This window comes from Anguilla anguilla, chromosome 1 (genome assembly GCF_013347855.1).
Source record: "Anguilla anguilla isolate fAngAng1 chromosome 1, fAngAng1.pri, whole genome shotgun sequence".
Lineage (NCBI taxonomy): Eukaryota > Metazoa > Chordata > Actinopteri > Anguilliformes > Anguillidae > Anguilla > Anguilla anguilla.
Genome location: NC_049201.1, coordinates 5,218,428 through 5,230,754, shown reverse-complemented (window position 1 = coordinate 5,230,754; position 12,327 = coordinate 5,218,428). Strand labels below are relative to the sequence as shown.

Genomic DNA, 12,327 nt, shown 5'->3' with positions numbered 1-12,327 from the left:
CACACACACACACACACTAGGGAGACTTGCTATTTCTCACAAACACACACACTCACACTCGTAGCCTGGCTCTGTCACACAAAGAGAAACACACACACACATACACAGAAGACTGGCTCTCACACACACACACACACACATGCTGTCCTTTGGGCCTTCACACAGTGCCCCCTGCCCTCCTTGCTCACACACTGTTGCGGTGGTCAGCCCGGTTCTCCGGCCGCTCCTCGCTCCCCCGCCGGCCCTCCAGACAGCCTGGGCCGCGTGGGTCTGGCTGCACCCCAGCTCCTGGCCGTTTCCTGCTGGGACGGGCCTAGGCTCTGAGCCTGGACCCCGGGCCCAAGCGCTCACAAAGCGTCAGAGGGACTGCCGCTTCAACTCCCCACAGCTCCAGGGTGAGCCTGGGAGCAGCCAGGGGGGCGGAGTCTGCGTGGGGACAAACAGGTCACCGACCAGGGCTTTTAACCCCTTGAAGAGTAGGTTTTTTGGAATGCTTTTAGTTTTTCTCTAAAATTCAGAGTCCGTGTTCTAGAACTCCATTTCTGGAGTTCTAATCACGTATTTGTGATCTCACAACCTCCACCAGATCCTGCTACCTCTTAGTGTTTTCATCTATCAGGAGACTTTTTAAGCATTGCCTGGTTTGATCAGGTCAGATTATTGGTGCTTAATGAGCACCATTGCATTGCATTGAGATGTGCATAAAATCATCCTTGTTTCAGAGAGTAATAAACGACAAATTTGGGTAATTTGTTGTTTATAGCCTTGCTCAGAAATGGAAAGATTCCACAAATATCTTCCTCCAGGCAGTGAGCCAAGATGTCCTAAAAGGCCCGTTATTGTCTTGCTCCAGCATTTCACATTCTAAACATGTTTTCGTTTTTCAGGACGCTAGTAGCTGAAGTGTGTGTTTAGTTGTTCGTTTCGCATACCTGCCTGTGTACGAGGGTAGCCATGACTCATCTCTGCCCAAGTTTTCAGTCGCAGTGTTTGAACGTTCCAGTTACCGTGACCTCAGATTTGACACGTATTGTCTGCGCATTCAATCTGAAAGATGTCAGCAGTTACCTCAGTGTGGTCTGGGCTGGTTTATTTTTAAGCTGAGAAAATGCGATCGGTCCAACGAAGCGGCCTGTTCGCCACCCGTGCGATACAGGAAGTCACGTAGGCTACACCAAAAGTCAGCCACGGGGGCCTGTTTTCTTTTTTCGTAAGCAAGCAGCAGAGACTGCAAGGCTCGTTTGCAAATAAAGGGCTTCGTTTCCTTGCGTCAGCACTTAGCAGCATAAGCGTACGGCGTGAGAGAGAGAAGTTCTCCTCGCGAGCCGACCGCGGTGGACTGCGGCTTACGCCCGACCGCGGCTGTTCTTCCACTTCAAAGGTTTCGCCCCGTGTAATCGTCAGGTTCAGAGACCAGCGAATCCTCAGTACGCTTGCAAAAAAAACAAAAAAAAAAAAAAAACACTGCTAGCTATTGTGTAATCATAATTGACTTTTCCCCCTTCCCCCCCCCCCCCCCCCCCCCCCCCCCCCCCCCCCCCCCCCCACAAAAAAAAAAAAAAAAAAAAAAAACAGATGGTAGTTTCACATCCTTGAGGACCAAACAGGCCTGAAATAATTCCCTGGCTAAGTAACCCAATCAGGGGGCCGGCTGAGGAGCAGCCTTTTGTGACATCACGCTCAGCCGAAGACAGAGATCCCGGGGCACGCCGCACAAAGAATCGAGAGCCGCACGACACCGGGCGAAGAAACACGAGCCTTTATTTCTCCATTTATTACGTTTGAACGCAAGCGACAAACAGAGACACGTGGAGGGGGAGGGGGAGATTCCCCCTTTCGCTCTTACTGCGTTACAGTCGTACTCGCAGAACGTACTCCGCCACGCTCGCCTTACAGCCTTCGTTCTGCAGTTTGATCTCAGTGCTTCTCGTCCGATCAGTACGTGGATACATTCGTGCGCATAAATAAGTCGTCTTTGTAACAGATAACACATTCAAAACTACGATCTCTACTCTCCTTATCCTGGGTTAGGTGCGTCAACCTTTTATTTATGCATTTTTTTTATTTTTTATTTTTTTTACATTCAAAGCCAGAGAGGAAAAGGTGGGAGAGCATTAGGCTGGTTCACTGGCTGCCCACTTCCTGCCCACTTCCTGTCTCCCGAACAGTCCAGGAGAGCTCACACACGTCTTTACAGAAGCCTAGGGTCTTCTGCTATGACCCTGGCTCCTGAACAGGAACATCCTCCACCAGCTTCCTTTCATCTTGGATTCAAGGTGCATCTTTTTTACATTTTTTTCCCCCCCTCCTCCAACAGGCCTTCACAGATCCTCCAGTACAGCACCGATCTCCTTGTCGCGTGCATCCTGTGTGCCGTTACAGTACAGTAAGTCACTGAAGCAGAACGCACATGGCCTACACAGAGTCTACTTGCAGTTTAAGTGGTCCGACGATCGGCCCGATCGCCTTTCGGCAAACCCCTCGCGTTGCGTGGCCCGGAAAGACAACGCACTCCTAGGGTCTGTCCCAACAACGGTCAGTCTCAGTCACTGTAAGTACACAAAGCAGTATCTGCTCTGAGTGTGATGACATCGGATCAGCTGGGCGCTACAGTGGAAACGGGGGTTCATTAAAGCACGTCTAATCTTTTTGGGGGGGGGGGGGGGGGTTCAGTCAGGTATTTGTGCCCTGCCTCTGGAAACTCAAGGGGAACCCACAGATTGTCTTAAGAGTGCACAGTTCGTGTGCTGTTTTGTCCATATACAGAAAACTTAAATTCCTCTGTCTTTTTTTTTTTTTTTTCCCCCACAACATAGGATTGTGCCGTTCTTTCATCTCCTCAAGCTCACATCCTTTCCGTGAGAAAGACCCTATGGGGCTAAGATTGATGTGAGCGCAGGGGGGAGGGGCCTGAAACAAAGCCAATGGCAAATAAAATACCTGAAATATCCTAGGAGCTGAGCGCCCATTTGACTGGGTACTGTAGGCCTTCAAATGCTAAACAGCCCCCCGCCAGCTCCTGGGCATAAGTCTTCCCCAGTGTGGGGATGAATCTTCTGCTGCATGCTGGTCTTTGTAGTTTTGTAGCCAGCGGTAGCCTAGGCGATGCCGCTGTCTATCAAATGGGATACCTGAGAGTAATTGGGTCAAAGGCTAAGAGTGAAAGAACGATTCCCGCCCTGCTGGTCAGTCCTCCACACCCTGGCCACCGATTTACCTGTTTTATTATTATTATTATTATTATTATTATTATTATTATTAACAATATATTTTTCTTAAAAGTAATGTTCCGGTCAGATAGACAAACTTGGACTGAAAGGGAATCTTAACAAAAAATATATATATATTGCTTTTGATATCCGTTTTTTTTTTTTTTTTTTTTTTTTTTTTTTGGCTTTTTCTGGTCAGCGAGAGTCCACACGTGGGGCGTGTCCGGTCCGGGGTGGCCTCAGGCCAGTTCCTCCTGTGGGGTGAGGGGGCTCCGGGGCGGGACAGTGCTGAGAGAGCGGAAGGCGAAGACGGAGGGGTCGTAGGCGTACCTGGGTGGGGGGCGGCTTCCGCTCAGGTTCTGCAAAAAAACAAAAGAAGAAGAGGACAACCAATGAGAGCGGGGCTCCAGCATTCGAAGAAGACCACAACGACCAATGAGCAGGAGCAGGGACTTCTTTTCAGTCTAATCTGGTCCTTATCCTTGTTGAGCCATGAGGTCTCCAAAGGGCACAACTTGCCCTGGTTGTGGGGGCATTAACAAGTTAGCGTGACCCGACGAAAAACACCGGTCGCTCGCGGGTCAACTGTCACGTCACTGATCGCCGTGGCGCTCGGTTTGAGCGCGGAAAAGAATCTCCCCTAACAGCCAATCGCACGGCGGCATGACGCATTTAAATCTTTTTTTCAGTACGTCCCCAGTTTAAAAAAAATAGCCGGTCTCTGACCTGTACTACAACCGAAGCAAAGGCAAAAGGCTACAAGCGAATGAAATTTGCACAGCTGAGCTCCTCCGGACAGGGTGATGGATGGTAAAAGGCTGGGTTTGTTTTCGGGGTCAGTACGTTTTTTTTTGTTTTTTGTTTTTTTTTGTCGTTCCTCCCAAACAAAGCTGTGGCTCTCTAACCCTAATCCCCGACGCAGGCGAGAGCGCCGGTCGGAGGTGTCACGGGCAGGTTCAGCGTCCAAGGCCCCCCCCCCTCCTCGTGCGCTGAGTCAGCGGATGAGTCACTGACCACTGTGGGAAAGGACGGGACGGGACGGGACCGCCGTCCGTATCGCCGCGACCTCGAACCCGAGACCGTATCGGCTTTGGCAGAGACGCTCGCGCACAAACAAACAACAAAAAAAAAAAAAGGAATTTCCAGGAACGCCGCACTCTGACCCACCCCCCGCGTGAGTAACGGCAGTAACTCTCCCTCTGGCTCAAGGAGAGAGGGGCACGCTAACCCCTCGTCTGCCAGCGTCCCCGTGTAAAATTCGCTACGCTCAAAGTCTAAAGCAACTTCCTTTAGCCTGACTCCTTGTAGTGCAAGTACAACAAAAAAAAAAAAAAGTTATCACAGAAAATCCCTGGGGCAGAACTATCCCTGGAAATATAAGCATCCACCATCAGAGCTGGGCAACGAGGGCCGTATCTGTTTCTGCTTCTCATGCCCACTTCAGGCCCTAATTACTTAATTAGCCCCTAGCATTTACGCCATCTGGCACTTTAGCTGCATTTCTTGATAAGCGTATGAATGACAGCCAAAGACTGTCCTTGTGTCCTTATATGAAATGGTTTTTTTATTACGGTGATCTAATCTACGAGTGAACCAGTGTTGGTGTGTACAGCCAGTTTTAGCTCATTTGTCATATGGGGTCAAAGACTATGATTAATACGGAGTACCATTTATTTTATTTTATTTCTTTATTAGTTATTTATTCATTTATATTTTATTTAGCACACACTGTCCTCCAGAGACAACGTACACATTAGTTCACACGATCGTGAAAAACGAACAGCCGTGCAGCGGAATAAATAGCCTAGCGCAGTTTAAACTAAACTCGCCGTTATAAAATATTGATGCAATGAACACAATTAGCAAAAGGAAGAAAAAAAAGCAGAAGCGACTGTAAACACAGTGGCACAGGGACTACAGATAAACACAAGCCTTTCAACGAAACCCGGCAGGGTTAACAGGGGCGGGAATCAGTGGAAATGTCAATTTGTTTCTGTGGAAATATCAAATAAACACAAGAAATCAAATAAGATATCAGATGACCTGCTAGGAGCACGCAGAGGCTAATTCTAGCTAAGGGCAATGGCTGACAAATCCATAGCTAGCATCTGCCAGAAGCCAGAGGAAACTGGTGTGCATTTTAACAAGGCAAACGTGAGGCTAACGTTAGCCAACGTTCACAAACATATTCTAGTTTTGTTCCATTAGCCAGGAATGATGGCTAACATTAGCCTACATTGTGAAAGCATAGTGCACATTGAACAAATAGGTGTAATAATTTTTTATTTTTTTTTGGTGTGAAACAATCTGTGGAAAAATCACTACTCTCTTTTTGCTGTGGCGTCCATCTTAATTATGTCTGTCACCAGGCAATCAAGTAAGAGCCTGGGGACTTAAGGCATTAAACAGCACCTGTTTACTGGAACACAGAGTTCACCAGGAACATTCTCCTTGGTGAACGCAACGCGTCTGGCGGAATGCAGTGGGTAGATCTAGAAGGTTCCAGGCCGAGGACAGGCAGGTGGCTGGAGGACAGGAGAGCACCGGGTTCTGGTTGACTGGATTGCCTTGAAGCCAGATTAGGCAAGGGGGTGGGGGGGGGGGTGGGGGTGGGGGGGGAGGCGGAGCGGGGGGTCAAGTGGATCATTTTGCAGGAGGAAGTGGGACAGGGACAGGGCACATACCAAGGGGCTCAGCGCCAGTCTGGTACACCTCGGCACCAGGAATAGGGACACGGCGAGTGGGGCGGGGGGGGTTGGGGGGGCAGGGGGGGGGGGGGTAACGGGGGCGAATTTCCACCGCACCGTCACGTACACGCAATACATCACGGGGTACGGACGCGTCTAGACATGAAGTATGGCTGAATTGCTGTTGGGGTCCCAGCAGGGAGTGGGGTGGAGTGGGGTGGGGTGGGATGGGTGGGGTGGGGGGGGTACTAAGGGATGGAAGGACTCAGATGTCCCGCTATTCTTGGCTCGGCTGTGCCCCTCATAACATCGCTAATGATGGAGGGATCTACGGCGGCCTGAGGCTACCTCCACCATCTACACTAATGAATGCCGAGCGGCAGTGTAGTGTAGCGTAGCGTAGCGGCTAACGCTCGGGTCGATGTAACGTTGGATCACGTTCACTCTCAGGGGACGCCCTAAAGCACAGCGACTTACAAAAAAAAAGGGCAACATCCATCTTGGTCTCTCAGAAATACAAAAAAAAAAAAAAACAAGGAACCCAAAAACTGAAAATACACCTCAGTTGAAACACTTCCAACACCAGTAAAATTGGTCTGGCTGGGAATTCTTACAGATCTGAGAACTGGCTGTTTGGAGGTTTTACCAAAAATCTAAACAGTCAAAAAGTATTTTAAATATGTAGTAGACGCAGGTCTGCTTGCTGAGGAATGTTGGAGGCTGCTGTGTCAGTAGATGTGTAAAACGTAAAAATGAATTTTTGAGGTGATGCTAGGTCAGGTGTGTCTCCCACTACTTTTTGGTACATGAGTTTCACTTTTAGGCCTGCAGTAACTCCGAGGCTTGCCTCTTATGGATGACAGTGTTCTGGTTTGGTGCCTCTTCACCCTGGCCCAGCATGGAAGTAGGTACTGTATGCTAGTTTGTGTTGTTACTCAGCACTTAATTGATCGAATAATACAGATGATTACAAACTTAATTCACCTCACCTGGTTTCATGGGTCCAAATTATTTGCTAATTTTAAAGTAAAAACAAAAAAAAAAACAAAAAAAACTGCTGACACTGCCAGTCCACCAGGCCCTGGTCTAAGAACAGCTTCGGTGCTGGTGATTCCACCGATTCAGCATAAATTCAGTTAGCATTTTTTTATAGATCCGCGTCGAATAATGGAGGAAGAAGGGAAATGCGGAAGGAAAAAAAAGGAACCTTTCCTCAAAACATGGTGAACATTCGCATTCACTCGGTTTTACAAAATCAGAGAATGCAGGGGGTGGGGCGGGGGGGTGGGGTGCAGTTGGACATGTTTGCAAGAGCACGCCTCATTCACCATGGGGACAGGGAAAAAAAGGGACTTTCCTCCCAACCTCGCAAACAATCACAGCCTCTAAGTTTTTTTACAAAAATGGAGACTCCAGACAGAGGGGATGAGGAGGGAGGGGGGAGGAGGAGGAGGGGGTACAGGTGGCCCCCCGTGTCCCTAAAAACACACCTGGCTCACGCAGCGCTGCAGTGGAATGCTGGGAAAGCGGCAGTTCGTGGGGGGGGGGGCATGTGGCATTATTACCTGGGCCAGTGCAGTATTAATAGCAGGTGAGTCCCCTTCAGATGCTCCTGATTAGCAGCTTACAGGAGGGCGGGGCAGCGAGGGGGACGGCCTCCAGGCGATTACAGCGGACGTGAAGGCCGGCTCGTTAGCCCGGCGCTAATTAGCCTCCTTAAGACACCGTTTCCACCGATCTCTTCACCGGCAGCGCAGGAAGGGCTAAGTGTGGAAGCAGGGCTTTATTTTTATTTATTTTTTTAAAAACTGGAGTTTATTCTGACCTGCTCTTCCCCTGGATTCAGAATAATTTTCCCATTTTTATTTCCCCTCCCATACTAGCTTTTGAGTTTTTGGGTTTTTGGGTTTGGTCTGGAAAATATGTGCTGTCCACCAGTGTGACTGTACAGGCGCTGAACTGTGCCACAGCTAAGACGGTGATCTCCAGCTCAAATCCTGCAGGGCCCCTGCATTGGCTGGCTTTTGATTTTTTTTTTTAAACGTGTTCCTGCACTTAACTGCTAAGTCACTGATTGGCTAAGGAGTCTGCACACCTTGTTTCCAAGGCCTAAAGTGGCTGTCGATTCGAAAGGCAATCACAAAAAGCAGCAGAGACTGCAGAAGGGCCAAGTGTGAAAGCAGGGCTTTATTTTTATTTCCTGTGCAAAAAAAACTTTAGCATAGCCTTGCCTGTTCAACCTGTACTTCGCTCATGGAATGATACAGTTGTGAAGAACATGGTGTTGGTGCAGAGTACCTCCTGTTCACCTATGTACCCGACGAGGGGACAGGGGAGTGCAAGCTAGCTGGTTCTTCTGGGGTCAGCTGTCTAGCATAATCGACTCTGCATACTGGGTTCAATTAACACAGACGTTTGGCTGGATTACTGTAGGCCAAACTCGTTATGATTAGTCTCTCTTAACTGAATTAATTATAGCCTTATCACAGCCAATTACCCTGTTATGTAGCCAACAACAACAACCACAGAGATGTACCGGATTTCCACTGACCTACAGGCTGCAAAATCAGTCCGTAGACAAAGCGTCGTAGTCATAACAAGGGCCGATCCGTTTCAGGATTTTGTGCCAACTTCTGCTTTTCGTTATATAATTAGCTCAATCGTATCTGGATCTCACATCTGTATAAGCACCGGCCACAGGGCACAGGTCTATCCTAAAGACTGTGCTGTGCTCAAGCACAGGAGTGACTCAGCATAGTTAATCCAGCTGTCAAAAACCTAAAACTACAGTAATCGGTTGGAACAAAAACCAGCACGCAGACCCGGCCCGCCAGGACCGGAGTTACGCGCCCCTTGTCCGAACGCATCCGGCTGACGGACTGACGTACTGTACATCTGCTCTGCAGACCTGAGACTGAAGCCTGGATTTATAGACAGTAACCCTGGTTACCACTGAGCTCCCAAATGGGGAATATACTCCAGGAACGAAAGCCTGACAGTGCAGGGCAGAGATGGGAAGGTCAGGGGGCAGAGATGGGAAGGTCAGGGGGCAGAGAGAAAGTCCCGCCATTTGTTTCTTCCTCCCGTGAACTCAGCCAGCTGACTTTGACACTGATTAGTTCTACTTCCTGGATGAAGATTTGGGCCAATCCAGGCCATTGTAACAAAATCCTGGGGCAGGCTTTTACTTTCTGAACCTGGACCTCCTGTAAAACGCTCGGCATCGATCGGACCAAGCGCATTTTTAGGCTTTTTAGAGGCTGAATGAGGCTCTTGTTTGAGTGGGACTGCTGATGCTGCTCTGGGTGGAAACTCAGCACCCGTAGGAGGGAGGGAGAGAGGGAGGGGGAGAGAGAGAGAGAGAGAGAGAGAGAGAGAGAGAGAGAGAGGGAGGGAGAGCCTTGCTAAAATTAGCCGCCCCAGCAGGAAAAGGAGCAGGAAACGTCTTTGTATGACTTGGCAGCGCGTTCTTCAGCCCACGGGGCTCAGGACCGCTGGCGAGCCGCGGCCCCCCCTTGCCCCTTGCCCCCCCCCCCCCCCCCCCTTGGCCTGGCGGGGGCTGGCGGTTGGGCCGCAGGGTAGGGGAGGGGTCACGTCGCAGCTGCACAGCGCCGGGTCCTCTTCTGAACCGTCTCTCTCGAACCCGATCCCGCCCGTTCCCCCTCAGCCCCTCTCCTACACGCTCGCGCCGAGCTGAGACTCGCGCGCGGTAAAGCGTCCAGCGCTGATCCAACCCTAACAGAGCGCACACGGGTCCAACTGGGACCACACGTACACTGCAAGAGTCGATTTAACACTGAAACTTTCACCGTGCAGCCCTCTCCCTCTGCCCCTCTCCCGCTCTCACTGTACACCCTCCACGCCCTCTCCCTCTGCCGCTCTCACTGTACACCCTCCACGCCCTCTCCCTCTGCCCCTCTCCCGCTCTCACTGTACACCCTCCACGCCCTCTCCCTCTGCCCCCCTACCGCTCTCACTGTACAACCTCCACGCCCTCTCCCTCTGCCGCTCTCACTGTACACCCTCCACGCCCTCTCCCTCTGCCCCTCTCCCGCTCTCACTGTACACCCTCCACGCCCTCTCCCTCTGCCCCTCTCCTGCTCTCACTGTACACCCTCCACGCCCTCTCCCTCTGCCCCCCTACCGCTCTCACTGTACACCCTCCACGCCCTCTCCCTCTGCCCCCCTACCGCTCTCACTGTACACCCTCCACGCCCTCTCCCTCTGCCCCTGTCCCGTTCTCACTGTACACTCTCCACGCCCTCTCCCTCCGTTCCCTGTGACCCCCCCACTCCACCCCCCCCCCCCTCAACAGCACTGGTCAAGGGAGTTCACGGTGCGCTACCTTCTCGTTCAGCCTGCTTTGAATTAATTAGGCTTAAGTGACCAGTTAATTGAATCCTGATCTGGGTTTGGCAGCTGCCCAACAGGTCGTCCGCCCTGTGAAAGCGTCGTCTGCCTTGTGAGCCCGTGAAGCTTCGTCTTAACGAACGGACGTGCGCTTTCCTCCTGCTCGTTTCCGTTTATTTCTGCTTCAGAAAAAAAAAACGAAAACACTGCAGGGCTGTGGTCTGCGTTGATTACGATCAACTGGTCGTTTGGTTTGCTTACGCAAGGCTGTCCTCCGCTCTGCACAGCTAAAGCAGGGGCAACGTAGCCGTGTAGAAGAAAACCAGCCCAGCTAAAGTCATGCCCCAGGGCATGCTGGGGGATTCCACGCAGGCCGCCTCTTGAGGGACCGGGCCATCGTAACCTGGCAACGGCCTCCCGCGGACCCGCTGAGCTGTGGCAGATGTGTGAGGGAAAGCGCACCGGCCTCCAGCCGAAACCGCCACACTGCGCCCTTATCCGGCGGGCCGGGGGGGGCCGGGGGGGGGGGGGGCTGTCGCTAAACGCCTCTCTGCCTCACGTTCCCGGATCCGGTTTCTTCGCGAAACGGCCCCGTGTCGGACACTGCACCGCGGGGGCGGGGCCGGGGGGGGACAGGAAGTGACATAAGGCGGTATCGCATTCCAGGTCAGACGCCTGAGAGGGAGGAGGGTGAGATGTTATCCACATGTTAGCGGCCGTAGGAGCCGCTCGACCCGGCCATAACGAGCGAGCGAGCGAGCGCTAGGCGCTGGGAGGCAGATTGGCGGTTTCCGGGGGCCACACCCCTCCCTGCGCGGCCTGAACGTCGCGTGAATGGCCGCGCGGGTTCTCACCGGCGCCGCCCTAGGGGCCGTGTGTCAGGGCGAAGCAGAGGATGGAAGGACGAGAGCATCGTTTAGGGATATTTACTCCAAACGGAGCAGCCTGCTGATTGGCAGCCGGTGGAGAGGGAAGCAGAACGCTCACACTGACACTACTGCTAGAGACCGGAAATGGGCAGGAGAAAACAGTTTGTTTCACTGGGTTTTGTTTCATATTAACTGTATGTATACATGCACACACACACACACACACACACACACACACAGAGCACCACTGCCCCATGGAGACTCTAATCAGTGTAGCACAGGTCATTGTCACATGGTGCTCCCTGGACCAGGTTCAGTCGTTTTAGCTGAGTTTTGTCCTGTTCCTTCCTGCTCGGAGACATTGGTGGTTCCAGCCTGCCCCCCCCCCCCCCCAATCATAAGGTTTGGGGCCAAACGCGGGCCTCACCAGAGGATCTCCCAGAAGCACGGCTGTCTGCTCTGCAGAGAGGCCCCTCCTGCTGTATCCTGACCCGCTGGCTTCCTGTAGAATCCTCACATCTCCCCGAAAACTGCCCCTCAGCAGCCGCAGCTTGTTATTCTGATCCGGGGGGGTCGTGCCCCCCACACCCCCCCCCCCCCCCACCCACAGACTTCCACCTGCTCCCGCCCAAATAAGAACCCCGTGTCCCTCTGCTCTGTCTGATCCCCTACGTTCCCGCCCCTCCCCTCCCCTCTACACCCACACACTCACACACCTCCCCAGGGGCCCCCAAACCACAGCAGGCTCACAACCCCCCCTCAACCCCAAACTGCACCTGGAGCCCTGCCAGGAAACAGAGAGAAAGAGAGAGAGCTCCGTTTGCCCCAAATCTCCAACATCTCCACATCTCAGCCCTGACTGGAGAGAGACTACCAACCCAGAAACAATCCCCCCCCCCCCCCCCCCCCGGAGGTCATTAACAACGTGCCGGAGGGTCCCCAAAAGGCCTTCTGCACCCCAAACTCTTGAGAGAATGCTTTCGCTCAGTCTCTGTCCCACTCTCTGCTCCCCATCTAATTCATGGACCGTGATTCACTGTGTACATGAGTTAGTGCTACTGCCAGGCAAAGATTCTGTGTTGCTGGTTCAAAGTCCGGGAACTTCTCTCCTGTGTGTGTGTGCGTGTGTGTGTGTGTGTGTGTGTGTGTGTATGCGTGTGTGTGTGAGGGTGGCCCGTGTGTGTGTCTGTATGTGTGTGTGGGTCACTTTGC

The 12,327-nt window shown here is 52.1% G+C and overlaps 1 protein-coding gene across 1 annotated transcript in view; it reads right to left on the bottom strand.

The window, feature by feature from the left end:
- Positions 1-1,742: 1,742 nt before the first annotated feature.
- Positions 1,743-12,327, bottom strand: part of si:dkey-16j16.4 — a 27,921-nt gene continuing 17,336 nt past the window's right edge. The window contains exon 5 of the mRNA XM_035404341.1: positions 1,743-3,568. Coding sequence (XP_035260232.1) covers positions 3,449-3,568 — 120 coding nt within the window. The 3' untranslated portion in view covers positions 1,743-3,448. The remainder of the gene's footprint in view (positions 3,569-12,327) is intronic.